Here is a 27168-nt window from a genome sequence, read left to right on the forward strand (position 1 = left end):
TGAGCCTCAGCAGATATTGAACATGAGAGAGAAATAACCCTGTTGTTTTAAACTACTGAGATTCGGGAGCCATCTGTTACCACATATAATCTAGCCTGTCTGGATTATCACCACCACGTTAAGAGTGGCAGATAATGTCACTTTTACAAAGCTAACTTTATGGTTCAGGACAAATGCCCTTTTTCTTTCAAGACAAAAAAGAAGAGGAAGAGGAAATAAAAAAGAGGAAGGGAAGGAGGAAAAGGAGGAGGGGATAGAAGACGAAAGGCAGTGGCTATTGGTGACACTGCAGGATGCTTATCACAGAATTCTTCCAAGTTTTATTTGCAACTGTTACTGGAATCTTCATGGAGAGTAGAGCAAAACACAACCTAAGCTTACCCGTCCCAGCATGAGTTGTCATCAAACAAGTCTTAGAATATTAGACTAAGAGAAACAATGGAGTCCCACCCTCTTATTTTACAGAGGTAAAAAGCGAGGCCAGAAAATTTTCAATGCTGTCAAATAGAACTTTCTACAAAGATGGAAATGTTACTCTGCATTGCTCAATATAGTAGCCACATGTAACTAATCCACTAATGAACACTTGTGGGTAATGCAACAGAAAAACTGATTTTTAATTTTAAATTTATATTGATTAAAATACCATAAATATTCACGTGTGAATAATGTCTACTATTTTAGACAATACAAGCTTACACAGTTTTTCAAAGGAATAAAACTAGTCAGTACCAAGGTCAAGATTCAAAATCAGTTCCCTAAATCTCAGTTTAGAGGACTTTCCAAACTCCTTAAATGTATGGATCAAATTGGCCCTCATCCTAATACACATATAAAAAGTCACATCTGTTTTCCTGTTACTACTCCTTCATACACGAAGTCTCCTAGAGCTTTACACTAACATCCAAAAGTAGCTTACTACTCTGACATTTTCTCTGCAGTCATTAGAGCACACAGCTCTAAGTATGTCTGCTCCTGACTATGTGGGAAATGATCTTTAAACAATGACTTTCTTTATCCCACTGTAAGCCTCAGGTATAAACTTGGTGGGTGGCTTGTGTCAATTAACACGATTTCAGGAATTCTCTAAAATGCCTATGTACCTACCCTCCCTTTGTATCAACACAGGTTCTAAATATTCTTTTCATCTTCTCACTGTAGCTGGCAAACTTTGATAAAATGATAAATAAGATACAAACTAATTAAAGTACTCTATATAAAAGATAATACATAGATTTAAATTTATACCAGTGTATTAAAGAGTGACCACTGGTTTGTTCTTGTGATCTGACACTGATAAGAGATAGAATGTGATCCCAGGGTTACCATTAGTAGCAGAATTTACTCAAAACTGAGCACTTACCATGCACACAATCTCTTTACATATATTTAGTTGCAATGTCCCTAAGAGGTAGATTCTGTTTTTATTTCTGTTTCATACACTTTCAAGATCACATATCCAGTAAATGATAAAGCTGCATTCAAAATCAGGCAGTGAGTCTATGCTGTAATTTCCTGGGTAAAATAGATAGACAATGTAAAAATTGTAAATAACTAAGAACCAGAAGAATGGATTTCTGTCCTTGGTCTTTCATGAATTTGCTTCACAAAACTGAGCAAGAATTCAACTCTCCCAAGTTCATTTCTAATAAAAATTTCTTAAAAGTTGTTCTAGGTATTCTCTAAGCTGGCTGGAATACCAAAGACTATGGATTTCAGATTTCAGTCCAAGCTAAGGTCTTCTTTAGACCTTAGGCATGTTTCTTAATGTGCATATCTTGGTTTGTAATGTTATCTGTAAAACAGTACTAATATTGCCATTTTATAGAACTGTTGTAAGGATTAAATGAAATAAGCCACTAAAGTACCTGGCATGGTGCCTACCACCATAAAAGCTTAGAAATTATAGTTTTCCTTCTCTCTTTCAGCAATAACATCCCAATATTCTAAATGAAGCTGTCTACATAAACCATCCCTTACCTTTCAACAAACATTAATTAACTGGAAACACTGTGTGTGATTCATTTATGATCAAGCCATGGAATACAATAACTAGCCATTATCTGTTTTTTTTTTTTTTTTTAGGTACGCAGGCCTCTCACTGCCGTGGCCTCTCCCGTTGCTCCGGACGCGCAGGCTCAGCGGCCATGGCTCACGGACCCAGCCACTCCGCGGCATGTGGGATCTTCCCGGACCGGGGCACGAACCCGTGTCCCCTGCATCGGCAGGCGGACTCTCAACCACTGCACCATCAGGGAAGCCCCTATCTGTGCTTTTGATGTAACAAACGTTATACCACATCAATGCACAAATCTTAAGGTATATCCTTCATCTAAAAAAGAAAGAAAACTATTTGCTGAATAACAATAAGGTCTTAATAAACTAGGAGTGTAACACTTGTCAATTAGAATAGCAATGAAACAAATCAATAAAGTATATCATATGAAAAATGGGTATCACAAATTACGTATTATTTCCAAACATTAAAAGATTTAGGGGCTATGCTATGCCTAAGAAATGAAAGGAAGTACGAAGTGATGTCAGCATCATGATGGCTTAAGGTGGCTTAAGACATTCCCTTTGTCTCCCCTTCAATCTGAAACCAGTGAAACATCCATAACTCAGCAGAGCTTCCTCTGCCCAGCACACCAGAATGCCAAGAGCTCTGCACATCTCTGCATCTAAAGGTGGATGGACTGGAACACGTAGAGGAGGTATAACTGGGGGAGCAGCAGAGGTGGTGCCTGTAGTCCTAGCCCCCTGACAGTAACATATTGATTGATTCATGAATATTGAACCATCCTTGTGATCCCAGAATAAAACCAACTTGATCATGGTGTATGATCCTTTTTATATATTGTTGGATTTGGTTTGCTAACATTTTTGTTGAGGATTTTTGCATCAATAACATCAGATATTGGCCTATAATTTTTTTTTTTTTTTTTTTTTTTGCAAATTTGTCTTTGTCTGGTTTTAGTATCAAGGTAATGGTGGCCTGGCAGAATGAATTTGGGAGTGTCCCATCCTCTTCAATTTTTTGGAATAGTTTGAAAAGGATAGGTATTAGCTATTCTTCATATGTTTGGTAGAATTCCCCAGGCCATTTAGTCCTAGGCTTTTGTTTGCTGGGAGTGTTTTTTTTTTTAAGTACAAATTCAATTTCACTTCTAGTGAGGGCTGTAACCCCACCTCTCCAGCTTCCGAGAAGCCAATGAGTGACCCCAATTCCCCTCCCAACCTCCCTCTCCCCCGATGGTGGGGCAGCCCAAGACGAAGGCAACCCCAGATGTAGGTGTCCACCATCTCAGCAACAGTAGTGACACCTGCAGCATCAAGTCACCAGCAATCCCAGAGGAACAAACAGCAACAACAGGTGCACTAGACTACACCTCTGGTAGAGGCAGTGGAGGGTTTAAACTGTGAATTCTCAAATATAGCCAGAGGCAGCTCTGGTAAGAGAAATCAAAAATTTGTGCTATTGTGCCACCTACTGAAAACCAAAAAAAAAAAAAAAAAAAAAGAACCCTAATTACTAACCTGTTGTTAGAAAGGTGTTCACTACTTCAAATGAACCAGCAGAGGAACAACTCATCAAGGACCATGAAAAACCAAGGGAATATGGTGTCACAAAAAGAAAATGACAATTCTCCAGAAACCCAAATTAAAGTCATGGAATATTGCAATCTGATAAAGAATTCAAAACAGCTGTCATGAAGAAACTCAACAGCCTTCAAGAAAATCAGAAAGGCAGTTCAATGAGCTCAGGAATAAAATTAACGAACAGAAGGAATACCTTACCAAAGAGACTGAAACTCCAAAAAAGAACCAAACAGAAGTTCAGGAGCTGAAGAACTCAATAGCTGGAATGAAGACCTCATTAGGAAGCTTTGTAAACCGAGCAGACAATATGGAAGAGAGAATCAGCAAGCTCGAAGATAGAATTCTAGAAATAAGGGTAGAAGAAGACAGAAAACTAACATCTAAAAAAAATGAAGAAATTTTATGATAAAGTATCTGACTCTATTGGGAACGATCTGACTCATAAGGATAACGGGTATGCCAGAAGGAGAAAAGAGGGAAAAGGGAACAGAGGTTATTTAAAGAAATAATAGCTGTGAACTTCCCAAACTGGGGAAGGAACTGGGTTCACAAGACCATGAAGCTAAGAGAACATCCCTAATTACCACAATGGAAAAGAACTTCTCCAAGACACATTGTATTAAAACCATCAGAAGTCAATGACAAAGAATTTTAAAGGCAGCCAGGGGTGAAAAAAAGACAGTAACCTACAAAGGAAACCTCATTAGGCTGTCATAAGATTTCCCAGCAGAAACTCTACAGGCCAGGAGACAGTGGAATGACATATTCAAAATTTTGAAAGATTAAAAAACTTTCATCCAAGAATACTCTATCCAGCAAAGTTATCATTCAGATATGAAGGAGAAATAAAGGCTTTCCCAGAAAAACAAAGTGGAAGGAGATCACCACTAAACCTGCCTTACAGGAAATGTTGAAATGAAAAGGCAAAACACACAAAACTTTGAGAAGATGACAGAATCTGAAAACTGCAACTCTATATCAAAATAGGTAGTCAGACAATTATAGCAGAAAGTTTAAATGGGAACAAAAAGCAGTGAAAATAACTATAACTACTTCTATTTGGTAACAAAATTACAACATAAAAAGGAATAATTTGAAACAAGAAAAATATAAAGGGGGAAGAGAAAAAGGATGAAGCTGTATAGGTAAATGAAGATAAGATGCTATCAGCAGAAAAAAGACTATTTCATCTATGAGATGTTTTATACACACTTCATGGTAACCACAAAACAAAAATCTAGAGGAGGGACATGAAAAGTAAGAAAAAGGAAAATAAGAAAAGTATCATAGGAAACCACCAAAATAAAACAGCAGACAGAAACACAAGGAAAAAGAAAAAAGAAAGATATAAAGCAACCAGAAAACAAAAGATAAAATGGCAGTGCTAAGACCTTATTTATCAATAATCATCCTAAATGTAAATGGATTTAATTCACCAAAAGACACACAGTGGCTGGCTGGATTAAAAAAATAAGACCCAACTATATTTTGCCTCCAGAAGAGCCACCAGCATTATTTACTACAGCCAAGATACAGAAACAACCTAAGTGCTCATTGACAGATGAATGGATGAAGAAGATGCGGGGTGTGTGTGTGTGTGTGTGTGTCTGTGTGTGTATGTGTGTATGTATACATACATATATGTATATATATACATACACAGACACACACACACACAGACACACACACACAATGAAATGCTACTTAGCCAGAAAAAAGATAAAATCTTGCCATTTGCAACAACAGAGGTGGACCTAGAGGGTATTAGGCTAAGTGAAATAAGTTGGATGGAAAAAGACAAATACCATATGATTTCACTCATATGTGGAATATTTTAAAAAATAAATAACAAAAGAAATGAACAAACCAAACCAAACCAAAACAAACACAAAGATATAGAAATCAGAGTAGTTGTTACCAGAAGGGAAGAAGATTGGGGGCAAAATGAAATGGGGAAAGGGGGTCAACTGTATGGTTCGAAATGGGGAAAGGGGGTCAACTAAAAGGGAGAAATTAAACTTCTGGTGGTGAGCATGCTATAGTGTATACAGAAGTGGAACTATAGTGTTGTCCACATGAAAATTATGTAATGTTATAAACTAATGTTACTCAATTTAAAAAAAATAAACAGAGGGAAGTATATATGATAACTCAGTTGATGATGCATTTCAATTCAAAAAGAAAAGAGGATTTTTCCATGAATGGTACTGAGACAACTAGGTAATAATTTATGAAATATATCTAGATATACATACATATATATCTGTAAAAAAATTAATTTCCTAGCAGAAAATATTGGTAAAGAGACTCTCTTTTCACTTTTTGTTCTGCCTGTGTTTCACTTGAGGAGCATTAAAAGGGCATTTTGAACTGCAAGCTAAAGCATTAATGACTGCTAATGGGGCTGATAGAGCCAATAAAAAGAGCAAAACAAACAAGTAGTTATTCAATTGCAATTCTATTTTTCAAAAAGTATTGGATACAAGTAACTTTGTTACTTTTGGTAAGAGTTCTATAAAATACTGGATTACTATTGATGAATAGACTGCAACCCAGTGGGTGTCGCTTCTCATTTCTTTCACAGATTCAGCAGGAGACCACGCAGTCTCACTGCTTTCTCATCACTGAATAATAAGGCAATACAATCAGATGCTCAAGATGGTCTGCAGCAGTCGAATGGTTGGTCAAAATTCTCCTATAAATGGTACCGAAAAAGGTTTAAGAATTCTCTTCTGTAAATAGAGACTTTCTAAAACATTTGGCTATTAAAAAGCACAAGAAAGGCAGCAAAGGAAGGTGTCACTGAGCGGCCTTTACATATCCCTCCTTCCAGAATGGAATGGTTGGACTTTTCAGAACCCACTGGATGAGTGAAATGACACAGGCAGCCTTGTACGTAGAGATAATATAACAGAAAAGATGTGACGAAGTGACCAGGGAGGGTCAGCAGCCCCTGAATTCTCTGTGCACTTGAAGTGTGCTGCTGCTCTGGCCTAGCACTGGATGCAGGTCTCTTTCTTGTTCTGTCTTTGATGCGTATTGAGACTCATGCCAGCTATACTCATTGTGCTCTAAAGTCATACTGCAATTTCTGGAGTGACTGATGCTATACAGAAGAGATACCATTGTAATGGTTCCCACTGACCTTCGTGTCATCCTTAAGAAACTATGTACTTTAACTATTAGGGCTTAAGATGAAAGTAAAGATAACCTAGCCCAGCATTTCCCAAATGTCCTTTCTTCATGATTCTTACTATATCTGTATCCCCTTGCTACTATTATTTACTAAACATTTTTTTAATTTCTCACTTTTTTTCACTTAGCAGTAATATCTGCATAATTATATACTTTACAGACAAATTATATTTATTCTAATATACATTGATCTGCTAGATTCTTAATCATCACATGGGGTCTATACAGGTGTCTGAGCAAAAACAAAGCAACCCTACTGCCCACCACACCCCAAGAACAAATTCTTCCTCCTCCAAGCTTAATGGTTTTAGCAGATATGCTTCCCCTGTCCTGAGGTTTTTATCCTTAATCTTCACCTTCATCAGTGTTATCATTCACTTTCTGTCACTGCTAGTGACCTTTCAAAGTTGGAGCAAAGGCCAACATGTACTTGGCCTGGAAATAATCATCACTGTACCCAGTATTTATAAAGTGCTTCACAATTTTTTCAAAGCACTTTCCCAAGCTTTATCATTTTTAATCCTCATAACCCTGTATGGTACATACTTCAGCTGCCCAAGTTTTTTTTCCAGGATTGCATGCTGAGATCAAAAAAAGGCCTCTGCCACATTTGTACTAATAGGAAGAAGAAAGATTAAAATTTACTAAAGAACATAAAAACATCACGATATATCTGTGAATATATCTGTGAATATATCCCCCCTTGACCACACATTTGTATTGCAAACATAAGTGATGTAGTGTATTCCTGCTCTGCTAAGAAATGAATCCTGCTTCAATAAAGTGTTCCATTTTATCCATTATCTTAAATGATGGGCTCGTGAAAGCTGTCAGTGAAGTCGGCTCAACATTCCAGCCTTCAATGAACAGAATAAAAAGTGACATCCTCTTGATTAGAATTTCTTTGCCATGGAAGAACATGCAATATCCATCTCCCTAATGGTTCTAAAGTCCTTGGAATAATGGATAACACAGTGAAAGTAAATAAACAATGTTCCCAGGAGGGGACAAAATTTTTTCAAGCTAAAGTCAGAAGAGCTCTGGAGAAAAAACAACTCCTAAATACATACCAGACAGACAATGTTAGTGGCGAAAGGCACCATCTTCAGTAATCTGATCATTTTTAATGCTGTTAACCCAGGATATGGGATCCAAAAAGCTAGTGTGTACAGGCCACACACTTACCCCAAGCCCCATTGGGTGGGCTTGAGTAAATCTCTCTTTAAAAAAGACATCTAAAAGATCACCTTCTTTTAAAGTAAACTTCAACTGCAGGGTTCAACCATGTGGAAGCTTAATGACCTTAAGAGTTAATGTACCTTTCTAACCATCCATCACCTTAATCACATAGAATAGTTCACTCACCTTACCTGACCTATCAATCACATATTAACCTTTCCTACCACAAATTACTGTTTGAGGGGGGAAATTCTTAATGGTTCTCGAGTGGTTATGTAAGAAAATCCAGTAAATTCTTTGCCTCCGTTATATGAGTTCAAATATACAAATGTCAACTCTGGTCTTCAACCACTTCTCTTCATTCCTCTATTCTCCCATGTGCAGCACATTCCTTGGCTTCTTTTCCCAAATGCTGAGTCACTGTGCCCACCCGTTTTAAAGTTATCCTAAGTAAAATGTAGGAAACAAAACCTTCTGGGAAATGCCCCTTTCTGAATCACAAAATGATATTTTAATATATATGACAAAAAGATGTATTGATATTATTAATATATAAAGAGGTCTTAAAATCAATATGAATAAAGCAAATATCCTGTAGGAAAGACTTGAGCAGATGACAGAAGCAGACAGTACACTGAATAAGATGTGTACATTGCTGATAAGCAAGTGAAAATCATTCAACATTTTAAGCAATCAAATGTGAATCTTTACAGTGAAATAGCATTGACTGTCTATTCATTGGCCATTATTTTTTTAAAAAATAAGAATTCTCAGTGTTGGCTATAGTACGGGGACACAAATTCCCATGATATGTTTGTGAGAATGAAAATGGGTATGACCTTCATGGAAGGCGACTTGGCAATATATATAAGAATCACTGTAATGAGCTACTCAGTTGTTAGAATACTTCTACTCTTAAAAATCATCCTGAAGAAGCAGCAGATTGCACAAACATTTCTACAAATGGTTATTCATATTACAGCGTTATTTATTATGCTATAAATTTGGAAACAATCTAAATGTCTATAATTAATGAATTGGTTAAATAAATCAAGTTATATCAACATGGAATGTGATAAAACAAAAACAGTAGTGCAGAAATATACTCATTAATAACTAAAACATAAAAATGGAAGGAAAATCAGAACTTTAAATATATAAATTATATCATAATATATAACATATATTTCTGATATATATATAAGCTGTAAGAGTTTTCCCTTTGTACTTTTCCCACAGGTTCCAAATTTCTATAATAAACATATACAGTTTTCATAATTAGATTCAAGGCATATATAGCATGTTACTGGAGCAGCATCAATGCCCCAGACACACATGCATTAATCAACTGTTTAGTACCATAGCTATTTTTAAAATGCTATATCATAGGAATGCTAAACCAAATTAATGCACTCCTGTGTTAGATTATCAGAATTGTACTCATTTCATTCCTAAGAATGGTCCACCTAAGCTAATGATGAGTACTATAGTGTAGATGTAAGGTAAGCCCACAAGTGCTAACCTGGCACACCAAAGCTGACTGCCCAAAGCAGCGAAAGAGTATGAGAATAATCTCTATGGAAGATTCTGATACTTAAAGGATTCAAGCATCTTCATAAACGAATCAACAGGTCACTGGATGCAGATGTCCTTCGGAGTCAGAGTCATTCATTCTACACATATAACCCATGGCTTGAATACCAGACCCCACTCCAGTCTTAAACTCTTTTATTAAGGACCTACATAATCTGAAGCAGTGATTCAGATATATGGCCATAATGGATGAGTATTGGGAGACCACGTACTCAATTTCCTTGTGCCATTTCTCCATTAAAACCATGCGCTGAGTAGTTTTCTAAAGGGCCCAAGAGAATTGGGCAATTCATTGAATTTGCTCTGCTTCATTAAAATAGCAGTCCATTGGGTACCACTTATATTTCATTGCAGAGATCAACAGAGCACTCCATTCAACTCAGAAGAAATCCAAAGTCATCTTTCTTTTGCACTGGACTTTGAGTCAGAGGTCAGTTTAAATTTTATTCCCAAGTATATGGAGAATTCTTCATAGGATCACCTAGTCTTTGGACACTGATCAGACTGTGCCACAGAAAGGAAGGAAAGGAAAGGGTTGCTATGGTGCTGCTGTCCTTTCCGGAAAGGCAAGTACGGTTTAGAAGATTGAAACACACCACGCACAGAAAAATAATCTGCTGTCCTCTTGTTCTTCAAAACGATTAAATTTACAAACTGCTATATGTGATGACTTTGTTAAAGAAAGAGTTGGGGATATAAGTAAAAGTCAATAAATGCCTTTAATATTAGTAGGACTCTTTTTGAGCTTGAAGCTGATTAGGCAACTGAATTTGTTTGGGCCTAACGGTGCCAGTTTTACTTGTCCAGAATAACTGGTCATGCCTGGAAGAACGGATGGTACATTCATTCTTAAGTGTGGTTGTAAATGGTGGCCAAGTAAACATGCTGAAATCTGTGTCTATTTAAAGTAACATTCTTGATGATTCATAATCTCTAAACATGTCTCATCTTTCCTCTTCAGTACTAGTCTGGTTTAGAAAATAAGACCAAATGTGAAGCAAAATGGAGACCTGAAACCAAGAAAACCATGTCTTAGGGAATCAGCTAGCTCTCAAACACTGTATTCTTTCATTTCAGCTAGTGCTGATCTTGGTTTTGACATTCAGATAGGATGTTTTTCAATGATGGAGATCTGAGGCATGAATACTTGAGCAGCGACAAACCCCCAAATACACGTACACTATGCTGTCAATTGTGTATTTTGCTTTCAGGCAGCAGCTCTCAGCAGCCCATCTTTATTTCAGGGGAAATGGCCGAACCCAATCTCACAGGTAAAACAAAGTCAGTTTTCACCACACTGTACCTATTTATAAACAGGATGACCAACCTTGAAATAGAAAGTGCTTTATTCTTTCACAAAAGGTCAGAGACATCTGGCATCAATATTGTTTCATGTTCTGTTGGCAATAAAACATTTTCTCTCTTTGAAGACTTAAACGTTGAGTACAAGTTAGGAAAATTACCAATCTTGTCCTAGTTAACTGAGCTGAAATTTATTCCTAATATTTGTTCTCTTATAATTTAATAGCAGTCTAACAATATCCAACTTCCTCTTAGCATTTTGTATCAAAGTATAATAAAAAGATATGGTAAAAGGCTTTTAGCAGGGGATAAAAACTTTATGAGCATGAAGTCTCTAGTTAAATGCTTGTGGTTGCTTATTTAGCTGTTTTTCTTCATTAAATATGAATTATAGCTCTTTAAATGCTGATTTGGAAATCAGGAAGGTTTAGTTTTACTCTACTGCTTTATATCCACAGGCAACATAAATCTATTTACAGGCTGATTTAAGAAAGCAACTTGGGGAAGCGAATTGCTGGTGATTTGATCCCTTGAATTTTGAATGCTGCATAATCAGAATCAGGTTGTACTGAGTACCAAAAATATTTATTTGAATGTGACTGAAAAAGACAATTATTTCCTAAAAGGCATAAAATGGGTAGTAGTGGAGTTCAGGGCCTCCTTGCAAAACTAAACACGTGTGGAGTATTTAGAATTCAAGCAATGCCCCATGAAGGACACACAGAGTTAAGCAGAAAGCCTAATGTGAGACAATCTACCTGAAGGCAGGTTTTTTAAAATATCCCTATGCTGGCTCCTTTATTAGAAAATATTGATAGCTCGTAAAATTACAACCACAAATGCAAAAATACATCTGAATTATAGTTTTAATACTGAAAGCAAACCATTTTTGTTGTTGTTGTTAATACAGCATTAAACTAATAGTTCAAAATAGGACAAGATTTTATTATCACATACCATACTTAGCAATGTGGTATCTTGGAGATCAAGGTTAGCCTAACTCACCAAGCCACTACTTTCAAATCTTCCACAGGCCAAAGTAAAGAAATGAGGACAGACATCACATTGAGACTACCCTACAATAACATACTATCCAAAGTGACATCAAGAATTGATGGAATTGGGGACTTCCCTGGTAACACAGTAGTTGGGAATCCACCTGCCAGTGCAGGGGACACAGGTTGAAGCCCTGGTCCAGGAGGATCCCACATGCTGCAGAGCAACTGGGCCCGTGCACTACAACTACTGAGCCTGTGCTCTAGAGCCCATGAGCCACAACGGCTAAGCCTGTGCGCCAGGAGGCCATGCTCCACGGTGGGAGATGCCACCACAATGAGAGGCCCATGCACTGAAGTGAGGACTGGCCCCCACTTGCCGCAGCTGGAGAGGGCCCGCACACAGCAGTGAAGACCCAACAGAGCCAAAATAAATAAATTAAATAAATAAATTTAGAAAAAAAGAATTGATGGAATCGGAAGGTATTCTATAGTATCCACAGTGCAGTTCTAACGGTTTTCTCAACCTAAGTGACACAAACTTATTCACTTCCCATTTGCCTGCAAAAGAAAAACTGACCTTCCATTCACAATGTACTAACAAGCAATATCTCTCCCCACTTTGCCACTACAAGCTGAAATAAACACATGAAAACAAAGGAAGAGAGATATTTTTTAACATATTTATTGGAGTATCATTGCTTTACATTCTTGTGTTAATTGCTGCTGTATAAAAAACTGAATCAGCTATACGTATACATATATCCCCATACCCCCTCGCTGTTGTGTCTCCCTCCCACCCTCCCTATCCAACCCCTCTAGGTGGTCACAAAGCACGGAGCTGATCTCCCTGCGCTATGCGGCTGCTTCCCACTAGCTATCTATTTTACACTTGGTAGTGTATATATGTCAGTGCCACCCTCTCACTTCGTCTCAGCTTACCCTTACCCCTCCCCATGTCCTCAAGTCCATTCTCTACGTCTGCGTCTTTATTCCTGTCCTGTCCCCAGGTTCATCAGAACCATTTCTTTTTTTTAGATTCAACATATATGTGTTAGCATACAGTATTTGTTTTTCTCTTTCTGACTTACTTCACTCTGTATGACAGACTCTAGGTCCATCCATCTCACTACGAATAACTCAATTTTGTTTCTTTTATGGCTGAGTAATATTCCATCACATATATGTGTCACATCTTCTTTATCCATTCATCTGTCAAAGGACACTTAGGTTGCTTCCATGTCCTGGCTATTTTAAATCGTGCTGCAGTGAACAATGTGGTACATGACTCTTTTTAAATTATGGTTTTCTCAGGGTATATGTCCAGAAGTGCGACTGCTGGGTCATATGGTAGTCCTATTCGCAGTTTTTTAAGGAACCTCCATACTGTCCTCCATAGTGGCTGAATCAATTTACATTCCCACAAACAGTGCAAGAGGGTTCCCTTTTCTCCACACCTTCTCCAGCATTTATTGTTTCTAGATCTTTTGATGATGGCCTTTCTGACAGGTGTAAGGTAATACCTCACTGTAGTTTTGATTTCCATTTCTCTAATGATAGTGATGTTGAGCATCCTTTCATGTGTTTCATGCCAATCTGTATATGTTCTTTGGAGAAATGTATATTTAGGTCTTCTGCCCATTTTTGGATTGGGTTGTTTGTTTTTTTGATATTGAGCCACATGAGCTGCTTGTATATATTGGAGAATAATCCTTTGTCAGTTGCTTCATTTGCAAATATTTTCTCCCATTCTAAGGGTTGTCTTTTCGTCTTGTTTATGGTTTCCTTCGCTGTGCAAAAGATTTTACGTTTCATTAGGTCCCATTTGTTTATTTTTGTTTTTATTTCCATTTCCCTAAGACGTGGGTCAAAAAGGATCTTGCTATGATTTATGTCACAGAGTGTACTGCCTATGTTTTCCTATAAGAGTTTTATAGTGTCTGGCCTAACATTTAGGTCTTTAATCCGTTTTGAGTTTATTTTTGTGTATGATATTAGGGACTGTTATAATTTCATTCTTTTACATGTAGCTGTCCAGTTTTCCCAGAACAACTTATTGAAGAGGCTATCTTTTCTCCACTTTATATTCTTGCCTCCTTTATCAAAAATAAGGTGACCATATGTGCGTGAGTTTATCTCTGGGCTTTCTGTCCTGTTCCATTGATCTATATTTCTGTTTTTGTTCCAGTACCATACTGTCTTGATTACTGTAACTTTGTAGTATAGTCTGAAGTCAGGGAGCCAGATTCCTCCAGCTCCGTTTTTCTTTCTCAAGATTGCTTTGGCTATTCGGAGTCTTTTGTGTTTCCATGCAAATTGTGAATTTTTTTGTTCTAGTTCTGTGAAAAATACCAGTGGTAGTTTGATAGGGATTGCACTGAATCTGTAGATTGCTTTGGGTAGTAGAGTCATTTTCACAATGCTGATTCTTCCAATCCACAAACATGGTATCTCTCTCCATCTGTTTGTACCATCTTTAATTTCTTTCATCAGTGTCTTACAGTTTTCTGCATACAGGTCTTTTGTCTCCTTAGGTAGGTTTATTCCAAGGTATTTTATTCTTTTTGTTGCAATGGTTAATAGTAGTGTTTCCTTAATTTCTCTTCCAGATTTTTCATCATTAGTGTATAGGAATGCAAGACATTTCTGCACATTAATTTTGCTACTTTACCAAATTTCCGGCTACTTTACCAAATTCATTGATTAGCTGTAGTAGTTTTCTGGTAGCATCTTTAGGATTCTCTATGTAGAGTATCATGTCATCTGCAAACACTGACAGCTTTACTTCTTCTTTTCAGATTTGGATTCTTTTTATTTCTTTTTCGTCTGACAGCTGTGGCTAAAACTTCCAAAACTATGTTGAATAAGTGGTGAGAGTGGGCAACCTTGTCTTGTTCCTGATCTTAGAGGACACGGTTTCAGTTTTTCACCATTGAGAATGATGTTGGCTGTGGGTTTGTCATATATGGCCTGTATTACATTGAGGTAAGTTCCCTCTATGCCTACATTCTGGAGAGTTTTTTCATAAATGGGTGTTGCATTTTGTCGAAAGATTTTTTTGCATCAGTTGAGATGATCATATGATTTTTATCCTTCAGTTTGTTAATATGGTGTATCACATTGATTGATTTGCATGTATTGAGGAATCCTTGCATTCCTGGGATAAACGCCAGTTGATCAAGGTGTATGATCCTATTAATGTGCTGCTGGATTCTGTTTGCTAGTATTTTGTTGAGGATTTTTGCACCTATATTCATCACTGATGTCGGCCAGTAGTTTTCTTTTTTTGTGACATCTTTGTCTCATTTTGGTATCATGGTGATTGTGGCCTCGTACAATGAGTTTGGGAGTGTTCCTCCCTCTGTTATATTTTGGAAGAGTTTGAGAAGGATAGGTGTTAGCTCTTCTCTAAATGTTTGATAGAATTCACCCGTGAAGCCATCTGGTCCTGGGTTGTTGTTTGTTGGAAGATTTTTAATCAGTTTCAATTTCAGTGCTTGTGATTGGTCTATTTCAATTTTGTATTTCTTCCTGGTTCCGTCCAGAACGTAGTGCTTTTCTAAGCATTTGTCCTTTTCTTCCAGTTTGTCCATTTAATTGGTATAGAGTTGCTTGTAGTAATCTCTCATGATTCTTTGTATTTCTACAGTGTAAGTTGTTATTTCTTTTTTTCATTTCTAATTCTGTTGATTTGAATGTTACTTTTTTTCTTGATGAGTCTGGCTAATGGTTTATGAATTTTGTTTATCGTCTCAAAGAACGAGCTTTTAGTTTTAGTAATCTTTGCTGTTGTTTCCTTCATTATTTTTCTTTTTTTCTGATCTGATCTTTATGATTTCTTTCCTTCTGCTAACTTTGGGGTTTTTTTGTTCTTCTTTGTATATTTGCTTTAGGTGTAAGGTCAGGTTGTTTATTTGAGATGTTTCATGTTTCTTGAGGTACGATTGTATTGCTATAAACTCTCTTAGAACTGCTTTCACTGCATCCCATTGGTTTTGGGCGTCGTGTTTTCATTGTCATTTGTTTCTAGGTATTTTTTGATTTCCTCTTTGATTTCTTCAGTGATCTCTTGGATACTTAGTAGCGTATTGTTTAGCATCCATGTGTTTGTATTTTTTACAGTTATTTTCCTGTAATTCATATCTAGTATCATAGCGTTGTGTTCAGAAAAGATACTTGATACGTTTTCAATTTTCTTAAATTTACCAAGGCTTGATTTGTGACCCAAGATATGATCTATCCTGGAGATTGTTCCATGAGCACTCGAGAAAAAAGTGTATTCTGTTGTTTTTGGATGCAATATCCTGTAAATATATCTTGTTTAATGTATCATTTAAAACTTGTGTTTCCTTATTTATTTTCATTTTGGATGATCTGTCCATTGGTGAAAGTGGGTTGTTAAACTCCCTTACTATTATTATGTTACTGTCAATTTCCCCTTTTATGGCTGTTAGTGTTTGCCTTATGTATTGAGATGCTCCTATGTTGGGTGCATAAATATTTACAATTGTTATATCTTCTTCTTGGATTAATTCCTTGATCATTATGTAGTGTCCTTCTCTGTCTACTGTAATAGTCTTTATTTTAAAGTCTATTTTGTCTGATATGAGAATTGCTACTCCAGCTTTCTTTTAATTTCCATTTGCATGGAATATCTTTTTCCATCCCCTCACTTTCAGTCTGTATGTGTCCCTAGGTCTGAAGTGGGTCTCTTGTAGACAGCATATATACAGGTCTTGTTTTTGTATCCATTCAGCCAGTCTGTCTTTTGGTGGGAGCATTTAATCCATTTACATTTAAGGTAGTTATCAACATGTATGCTCCTATTACCATTTTCTTAATTGTTTTGGGTTTGTTATTGTAGGTCTTTTCCTTCTCTTGTGTTTCCTTGGTGGTGCTGAGTTCTCTTAGCTATTGCTTGTTTGTAAAGGTTTTAATTTTTCTGTCAAATCTGAATGAGATCCTTGCTGGGTAGAGTAATCTTGGTTGTAGATTTTTCCCTTTCATCACTTTAAATATATCCTGCCACTCCCTTCTGGCTTGCAGAGTTTCTGCTGAAAGATCAGCTGTTAAATTTATGGGGATTCCCTTGTATGTTATTTGTTGCTTCTCCCTTGCCACTTTAAATATTTTTTCTTTGCATTTAATTTTTGATAGTTTGATTAATATGTGCCTTGGCATGTTTCTCCTTGGATTTATCCTCTATGGGACTCTCTGCACTTCTTTTCCCATATTAGGGAAGCTTTCATCTATAATCTCTTCAAATATTTTCACAGTCCCTTTATTTTCTCTTCTACTTCTGAGACCCCTATAATTCGAATGTTGGTGTGTTTTATGTTTCCCAGAGATCTCTGAGACTGTCCTCAATTCTTTTCATTCGTTTTTGTTTATTCTGCTCTGTGGTAGTTATTTCCACTATTTAATCTTCCAGGTCACTAATGCATTCTTCTGCCTCAGTTATTCTGCTATTGATTCCTTCTAGAGAATTTTTAATTTCATTTATTGTGTTGTTCATCATTATTTGTTTGCTCTTTAGTTCTTCTAAAAGTTTCTTGTATTTGCTCCATTTTATTTCCAAGATTTTGGATCAACTTTACTGTCATTACTCTGAATTCTTTTTCAGGTAGACTGCCTATTTCTTCTTAAATTGTTTGGTCTGTTGGGTTTTTACCTTTCTCCTTTACCTGCTGCGTATTTCTCTGTCTTCTCATTTTGCTTAACTTACTGTGTTTGGGGTCTCCTTTACACAGGCTGTAGGTACGTAGTTCCCATGGTTTTTGGTGTCTGTCCCCAGTGGGTGAGGTTGGTTCAGTGGGTTGGGTAGGCTTCCTGGTGGAGGGGACTGGTGCCTGTGTTCTGGTGGTTGAAGCAGGATCTTGTCTTTCTGGTGTGCAGTACCACGTCCAGTGGTGTGTTTTGGGGAGCCTGTGAACTTATTATGATTTTATGCAGCCTCTCTGCTAATGGGTGGGGTTGTTTTCTGTCTTGCTATTTGTTTGGTATGGGGTGTCCAGCACTGGAACTTGCTCATTATTGAGTGGAGCTGGGTCTTAGCCTTGAGACAGAGATCTCTGGGAGAGCCCTCCCCAATTGATACTATGTGGGGCCAGGAGGTCTCTGGTGGTCCAATGTTCTGAACTCGGCTCTCCCACCTCACAAGCTCAGGCCTGACACCCAGCTAGAGCACCAAGACCCTGTCAGCCACACAGCCAGGTACATGGGGAGTTTCTTTCCTTTTGGGAAGCCTGAGGTCTTCTGCCAGCATTCAGTAGGTGTTCTATAGGAGTTGTTCCACATGTAGATGTATTTTTGATGTATTTGTGGTGAGGAAGGTGATCTCCACGTCTTACTCCTCTGCCATCTTGAAGGACCTCCTCAAGAGAGATTTTTTAAATCTATTTTTTTAAATTATCATTCCAGGATGATCAGAGACAGAGTCTAGTACTTAAATTCCTTCTTTTGATTAAACATTCATGTGTCCAGGTGTGGGTCTTATGAGACACTGTCCATTTCAACTATTTAGAAGAAGAATATTCTATGACAGCAATTTCTGACAGCTTTGCATTTGGCTTACACATAAATCACCTTTGCCAACCCACAATATAATACAGAGACATCAGGTACATCTTTTGGGAAATAAGCAAAAGATAGGAGGCACATTTTCAGAGCCTTCCATTTTTTACTAGTATAAAGAGTCAATCATTCACCATTAAATCAATTCTATTTTGCTTCAATTTTTTTATTTCTTTGAAGGGGAAGGAGAAATTATATTACCCAGTTGTTCATTCACCTGTTCAGAAATCAAGCTGGAAAAAAACTGTTTGCAAGGAAAACATGCAGACTCATGAATCCAATTTTGTAACTGGAAACCAAGGTAATCTTAAAGTGAAAGTTGTGTTTGTATATAAGTGATTCTGCTGAATAGAAAGCCATTCAATTGGTGGGTATGATGGTTGCAGAAGTTATTTCAGTAAAAAAAATAAATTTCTCCTTTCTGTTCAATCTAAATCACTCTGCTCATGTTTCAGAAGAAAATTCAGACTGATTTACATGTCAAAATTAGATACATACTGACTAAATTACTACTAAGTTTAAGACAAAGAACAGACAAACCAAGTTTCAGGGAACACAGCAACTAAGACATGAAAAGAAATGGGCTATAAGCCACTACTTTATAAATCACTGAAAAAGAACTACTATTTAATAATTATTATTATATAATCACTAAATACTGATGCCAATTACCCAGGTTAACTAAATAACTGGTTCTTTGACTGCTCAGTCCATTCCCCAAATCCTCCCAGCAAAGAGTGGTTTTTATGGAGAGCCAAAGATAAAAGAAAGCACTGAGTAGATTCGCAAAGGTTATGTCAGTCATACTGGAGTCATCTGGTTAACTCTGTAACAGTAGTGAGAGATTTTTCATAAGTTACTCACAGGTAGGGGCAATAGATTGTTGAGGAAGAGGGAGGGGAACAAAGACAGAGACAGAGAGAGACAGAATTATCTCAGGCCAATCATTTAATGCACTGTTCTACATTAGGAAAAAAGAAAAAATTATTTTTCTTTTCAGGTAACTATCCCACCTTCCTTCAGATCAGCAGAGATGTCTTCTGAACCAGTTCCCACTCTATCTACTGAATTCTGTCTCTCATTATGCTGAATCAGACTCCCTGTTCTTGTGGAGGCATCTCTACTTAACGCCACTTTCGACTGTGATTCTTTGGTCCAAATCTGGTCTCTTTTTTCATTTCTGTTAAAAAAAATAAGCCTCTGATCTGAATATCCAGCTTCCATTAAGGCACAGCTCACAGTTCATTCCATTAGTGTATTCATTTACAGATCTAAGAGCCTCATCTGATTTACTCATATTCTTGCTTTACTCCACAAAAAACTTGAGGTAACTATGAAAGTTTACTATAAGCTGGTATTTCCTAAATTTTAAAAACATTCAACAGAGCCTGAAATGTGCTTATTACTGTACACAGATTATGTATATATCATACATAATAAAGTATGTCCTATTATTTTGGGGGAGTTAACTGAGGCCAGAAAAAAAGAAGCAATAAGGTGGAAATCAGTATAGAATGAGAATATATCCAGGCCCATGCTGCTGAGGACAGTGAATCAAGTGTAGTGCTGAATTTCACTTCCTTCTCCAACTTTCTCCATTCCTTCCAAGTGAAGAATGCTGACAGTAGAGTGTTAGATTGGTTGGGGGACCAGAACATTATTAAGGATAGGACTTAAGTGGAAATGGTAAAGGCTTAGCCAATCCATATCAGCACTTGCATATTTCACAGTATCTTTGAGCCATTTTGGTAAGTAAAGAAAGCTCACTAGACCTATTATGCTTATTTCTTCTTGCATCTTCCTGGTCACATTATGCACTGCATACTATGAGAGTAAATTGCAAAGAAAAGAATGTTGTATAGCAAAGAATTTTGCTTCTCTTATTTCTTGATCTATAGCCTCAATTTTTTAAAGTGATTCAGAGTGCCCTCAGTTTATTTATTTACTTATTTATTTTAACATTTATTGGAGTATAATTTCTTTACAATGGTGTGTTAGTTTGTGCTGTATAACAAAGTGAAACAGCTATGCGTATACATATATCCCCATACCTCCTCCCTCTTGCATCTCCCTCCCTCCCATCCTCCCTATCCCACCCCTCTAGGTGGTCACAAAGCACCGAGCTGATCTCCCTGTGCTATGCTACTGCTTCCCACCAGCTATCTATTTTACATTTGGTAGTATATATATGTCCATGCCACTCTCTCACTTTGTCGCAGATTATCCTTCCCCCTCCCCGTGTCCAGAGTGCCCTCAATTTAATTCATCAAGTTTAATGAATATCTAGAATACACTGTGTAAAGTCAAGTCCCTTGTTGAGAATAGAGTTTCAACAACCGTAGCATTCAATGTAGATAGAACACTACAAAAAGATAACTTAGACCCAGATCCTGTCAAAGATATATATAAAGTCTAAGATAGTATACATAAGTCAAGAACAAAAATGTTAATTCCTATATCATGAGAACAGGTTAAGTCTTGTAGATGAATATTAATAATGATTTGCAATAATTTAGGGAAGAGAATCATTTGACTGGAGCAAAAGGCAAATCTACATGTCAAAGACTTCTTCATGGAGACAATATTTGAAAAAGGAGAAAAGGATGAGCTGATGAGGAGACATGAGATAAGAGACCTTACAAAAGATCCTTGAAAGCAGGATGCCTATGTTTTGTGTGGCAGTCGTTAGGGCCACTGACTGAACATTGAAGTGACCTTTCTTAAGATGTACGATAGGACTGCATTCAGAAGCTGGGCTTAACCACATGACTGTCTTTGACCAGTGAAATATGCACAGAAGTGATATGAATCTCTTACTAGGTAGAAGCTTTAAGCACCATTTTATGATTTATCACATTCTCTTGTCCTTGCCCTGGAGATTTTGAATGTATGTGTTGAGGTGGATCCCCTGGCCATCAGCTTGTGTTCATCAGTGACCATGAGAAACAGAAACTCCAGCTAATCTGCGATGGGCATATAGGTTGATGAGACATAAAATTTTGTTGTTACAAGCAAAAAAAAAAAAGTCCATGGAAAGGTAAACATATGAAAGGCCTAAGAAGGAAAGAGAAGCCAGTAAATAAATGAGCAAAAATGATGATTTAGGGCAGCCCTGGTGGCGCAGTGGTTGAGAGTCCGCCTGCCGATGCAGGGGACACGGGTTCGTGCCCCGGTCCGGGAGGATCCCACATGCCGCGGAGCGGCTGGGCCCGTGAGCCATGGCCGCTGAGCCTGCGCGTCCGGAGCCTGTGCTCCACAATGGGAGAGGCCACAACAATGAGAGGCCTGTGTACCGCAAAAAAAGAAAAAAAAAATGATGATTTATAAAGACAGAGGAAAGCCAATATGAAAGGCACAAGGGAGAATTTAAAAAGAAGGAAGTTTCAAACATTGCAGAACTGCTGGCGGAGAGAGAGGAGTAAGAGGAGATAGAAGAGGACTGAAATAAACCAGAAAGTTGTGTCTAAAAGGTCATCTATGATCAGTGAGAGAGGAGATTGTGTGGCATGGGAGTCACAGTGGCAGGACACAGCATGTCACAAAGGGGAGATGGAGAGTTAGGAAGACCAGAACATGGGGACTACCTTTGAAGGTAAAGGCATAAAATAAAAATAGTTTGAGGGAGAAGGAAGCACTTTTTATTTATTGCGTTTATAGACCATAGAAAAGTATAAGCATATTTTGAAGTAGAAGGGAAATTATTAAGAAGAGAGAGAGATTAAAGGTGAAAGATGAGAAAGGAGCAAGGTCCCAGAGAATTGAAAGCAGACAAAGTAAAAAAAAATAGGTTGCAGCGTTCATCTCAGAAGATTTGTGGAGAAATGGAGACACACATGATAGAGGAAAGACTTTGAGGGAGGCCAACTCAGGTGATCTGATCTTCTCATTAAAGTAGGAAGTCAGACTGTTCAGAAAAAGGCAGGAGGGAATGGGCTTGAATGAGAAGGGTTAGAAAAGCCATTGCAGAGAACGTGGCAGGGAGTCCATCCGTGGTGGGAAGACAATATAAATGCATAGTCAATCGACTGAGTGCTGGTGTTACAATTGTCCTTCATACTGGGATAATATAATTCTTTGCAGTAACTGATCAATGACTTAGTGCTCTACCCATTCAGCCCTAGTGATCGATCTGGTTTACCTATCAACTGAAGTATCATTCAGGATTTATTCATAACTCCGAGTCATTTCTCAGTTAACTTGCCACTCTCCAGTAAGGATTCTCAGACTCCAGATGTCTAGTTAACCATTAACATTTGTTCCCCACGTGGCAAATTTGAATTCTTAAGAAAACACTGAATTATATGATATGTAACAGTTGAATAATGAGGCTGCCTGACTTAATCAAGGCTTCACGGTAATAAGTCATACAGCTAAAAATGGAACTCAGTCTATATTCTCCAAGTCCAGAATAAGAAGCAATATTTCTCCTAAATAAACATAGAAATTGATGATGACTACGAGCCATTTATTTAAAATATAAAAAAAAAGGGAATGAGCCCCTTTAGGAAAATTCATATAATAATTCCTGAGGAAAAATCCTTCCATGCTGAGGATCTGTATGAGTCAGAATGGCAAGGGGTGAGGGTCTGCCTTAGACCTGAGTATATCTCTTGGGTCACAGTAGTTCAGACTCTAACTCCTTGATCTAATTGAAGTGAAACTGAAATGCCTTGTGTGATGGAGCCGTGGTGGGATGGCACTGGGGAATGGTGAACTTTTCTAACCTCTTTTTAGTTCTTAGCTGAAGAACACAATTGAAACAAAAGCAAAAACAAAAGAAGAAATACAACACCTAATAGAAAGTCCCACCCTTCCCACCCAACTCTCTGCTGGTCTCATGTTTGTTTCATTAGGATTATGAAGAAAAATGAAATCTCTTGGAGCCTAATGCAAAATTGTGTGCCAGACTTGTTTATCCCTTTGTAGCTATATCAGGCACTGCTCAAAGGAGGCGAGCAAAACAGCATTTTGGAGTTTATGAGGAAAATCATTCTCCAATTTTCTCAGAATTCAGATTAAAGCTGTGGTTTGAAGCCACTGAAACAGAATTAAATGTGAAGTTTAGAAGGGATTAATTTCATAAATTTCTTAAGTTGTTGATGGAACCATCTGGCAGTTTGAGAGATAAACCATTAAAGTCAGTACGAGAAAATTTCTTTCTGTAAAATTATAATGACTGAATATTATAACAGCAGGAGAAAAGGAGCTAATGCATATTTTATCATTGAAAACAAATGCTTTGGACTTTAAAGTCATGGGGGATTTCTGCTCACTTCTAAAGGAAAGCAACTAATGTGTGATGCCCACCTTCAAGTACCACAGATGTACCCCTTCCTTTGATCTTTGTGGAGGTCTGCAGAAGAATTTCCACCTGCACTTTTCTGAGGAAAAACCGTGACCCAAAGCATTTAGGTGATATTCAACGCACTATAGAGTGTAACCTGCACACAGCTTTGAGCTAAGATCATTCTTGCTCAAACACTTATGCTTCCCAACTGCACTGCCTTCTTTATCAAACGATACTGTTTATCAAGTAGTTACAGGTGAGCACCAGGGACTTCATTGTAATTAACTACCTAGGTGTTTCTGGCCAGTCTGAGAGTTAGTGATTTGCCAAGTGTTTTCATGTGTGTTCTCCCATTAGTTTCTCAATCCAGTCCTGACTAAACTTCATTATCATTACTATTTTATGGAAAGGAGTATGTTTCATTACAAGGCAGTTGCCTCACAGGCAAAAGCAATGGTCCTTAATTGGATATTCAGCAAAATCCCGAGAACCAGGGACACCTGCAGATACTGGGCAAAGAAAAATGGTTCCTTGAGGTTGGGCCCACATAACTATTTTAATCAAGTCCCCAAGTGTTTCTGATACGTATTAAAATTTGAGATCTGCTGAAATAGTGTGGTCTCAACGTAGAGCAGTGGTCAAGCAGCCTACTCAGACTATCACGCCTGGGATTGAATTCCAGCTCCAGCAAATGTGGGTTGTGTAACCTCACACAAGCTATTTAATCTCTTCCTAGATTAGTTTTCTCACCTGCAAAATGGGAGTAGTTAATAATACCTATGTCATAAGATTCTTGTGAGGACAAATGAATTCATACATTCTGGCAGAAGCATCCGGTGCTCCTAAATGCCCCATAAAAAATACAGTCATTCATCCAATACTTCATTTAAGGAGGCTCAATTTAAGGGTTTGTGATGCTGCCAGAGTCAGGTAGCCACTACAAGTGCTCAGCCCCTCTTCCAAAGCGAGGCCACTTCCCACAGATGTGTCCACCAGGACTCAAGAGATACATGAGCTACCAGGCACGAAGAGGGTTTTTAATTACCTTAGTTATGCAAATAAGGTCAAACTGTTATCTGCTACTGAGGATGACCCCAGCCATGATTTTCCTTGCACGGTCCCCTTTATACCTTCGTCTCAGCTTTTCTGCAAGTGCCTACTCTAATATCTCAGCCAACTTCCTCCACAGCTCATTCACAACACAGCTCTAGCAAGCAATGTCAATATTTTCTTTACACAGCTATCATGAGTGATTTAAAATGGCAATGTAGCATATGACTCATATCTTAGGCATTTCTCTAACACAACCTCTATAAAACGTACAAGCGGTGATACCAGGAACCAGTCTCAGTCACTCTTGCCCTAGAAACCGGGGATCACACGAGCTAATGGGACAAAGGTCACACAGCCAGTAAGCAACACCACTCAAACTCCTGAACCCTGCACTGGAGGGCAAGTAGACCACAGGAAGGGGCAGCCCACTCCAAGTTGGTTGCTGGTGGCCGTTTTCATAAGCAAGGGAAGTTACTCACCAGGTTTGTCTTGGGCAGTCGAAAGACAGGATCTCCGAACCTTTTACCAAACCAGGTTGCTCTTGCCTGACATCCCCTAAGCCAAAACAGGCAGGGAATGAAACGGGAGAATGAATCTCCAATCTGCCTCCCTGAAGGCAAGGTATTTGTGTCATAAAGAATGAAAAAGCAGCATGGTGAGAGGATCTCAGGAAATGTAACTGGGAAAAGGCGCAGTAATCGTCCTCCTGCGCAGGCGTAACTAGGCTCCAGGCGTCCGCACGTTCTGAGGGCGGAGTTTTCAGCCCTCTGAAGTCAAAAGGGCCTTGAAGACTCTCGTGCATACCAAGTTGAAAGGTCAGGGGTCCTAATCTAGTCTTAACCAGCGCAGCTGGAACTAGACACAGCTGATTCCAAGTTCTTGGAAAATAACTCAAGCAAACATCTTATTGTTTCGGCAACAGGCTGCTTGGAGGGCATGCGAGTCTTAAGACGACCTTGATTAGCGAAAGCAGGTGAAATGGATTTAACCCATGGTTTCAAACCCACATGCCAGAATCTTTAAAGTTTATGTGGGGGCCTTACCTGGGTTCAGTCACATGTACCATCCAGATGGCCTCAACAACACATCGTTCTCTCAAGCCTGCATCCTTGAAATGGCTGCTAGCATGGGAATAGTAGAACAGACAGTCCAAGGACAGGGGAAGGGGTCCAGCTCTCAGGTCAACCACTTTCATATCCTCTGGATGACCTCCTCCAACAAATGCATATGCTATACTTTGCCCAGTCCAGGACAAATCCCCTCAGCTGTTCAAAGAACTTCTCTGTAATGCTTTGACAAGTTTCATCCATGCTCTGTACATCTCATCCTCACTTCCACCTCTGATCTGCACAACCCTGCCCTGGCCACCAGAGTTCTGCAACCTTGGTATTTGTTATGAAATTGGATGCCAAGTTTGTTATCAATACTAACAGACTCTCCAAATTACTTCCTCTCCATCTTTCCAAACTCATCACCACTCCACAGCCATTCTCAGATCAGACACCCTCAGATTCCTGAAATCTCCAAAATGCACCCTTTTGTCTCTCCTCTTCCTGCATTATCTGCCTGGAACTACTGCCCACGTTGACCTTTGATCTGCAGTGCTAACTCCTATTCTTCAAGACCTTTGATCTGCAGTGCTAACTCCTATTCTTCAAGACCTTTGATCAGCAGTGCTAACTCCTATTCGTCAAGACATTTCCAAGAACCATTAACAATTGTCTACGGAGGCAAAAGGCAGGGTCTCTATATTCCTTTGGGTGTTGAATTATGAATTTATGTTGAATGAATAAATAAATGAACCACTCATTTTGGTTTTCGGTAAGATTTTCCTAATATAAACCAAGAAATGACTTTGGGCTTTTTTAGACAAATGATATCGAGGGCACACCAGAGTTGGTGACTGGCACAGGGAAAACTCTGTACTACTCACAGAATGTGGTTACTAAAAATCACTACATTTATTTATTCATAATGGAGTTACTCAGTTACATACTTAGCAAGCATCTATCGAGTGCCTTCTGTATGTCAGGCACTGTCCTTGATGCTAGGGTACCATCTTGAAAGCCAGACATGTACTCTACTCACATGGGGTATACATTCTTGCCAAAGAAACCTGAAAAGAAAAAGGAAACAAGTAAATCAAAATGTAATGCCTGTTACTTGTAAAGGATATGGAGAGAATAAAAGTATTATAATAATGAATAAGAGATGCTAATTTAAAATGAGTAGATCAGGAAGGCATATCTAAGAAACAGGTGTTTGAGCTGAGGTTTGAATTCTGAAGAACCACCAAAGCAATGAACTTTTGGGGGGGGTGTGGCAGAACAGGGGGGAAGGCAGGTTACTTCAGGGATGAGAAAAATAAGTCTGAGGTATAAACAAGTTTGA

At 38.2% G+C, this 27168-nt stretch overlaps 1 protein-coding gene and 1 long non-coding RNA gene across 9 annotated transcripts in view; both read right to left on the reverse strand.

Annotated features, from left to right (window-relative positions):
* The window catches only part of LOC307183717 (uncharacterized protein), a 548184-nt gene extending 522712 nt beyond the window's left edge, over positions 1-25472 (reverse strand). For all 7 annotated transcript variants that reach the window (XR_013827561.1, XR_013827562.1, XR_013827563.1 and 4 more), the window contains exon 1: positions 25257-25472. Coding sequence is in view for 2 of the 7 variants with exons in the window: in XM_079916641.1 (XP_079772767.1) it covers positions 25257-25411 (155 nt within the window). In the remaining 5 variants the exon portion in view is untranslated. The remainder of the gene's footprint in view (positions 1-25256) is intronic.
* Positions 25473-26792: 1320 nt separating this feature from the next.
* The window catches only part of LOC307184496, a 302936-nt gene continuing 302560 nt past the window's right edge, over positions 26793-27168 (reverse strand). For both annotated transcript variants that reach the window (XR_013827728.1, XR_013827729.1), the window contains one exon: positions 26793-26893. This is a non-coding gene — a long non-coding RNA (uncharacterized lncRNA). The remainder of the gene's footprint in view (positions 26894-27168) is intronic.

This window comes from Stenella coeruleoalba (genome assembly GCF_951394435.1).
Source record: "Stenella coeruleoalba genome assembly, chromosome: 3".
NCBI lineage: Eukaryota > Metazoa > Chordata > Mammalia > Artiodactyla > Delphinidae > Stenella > Stenella coeruleoalba.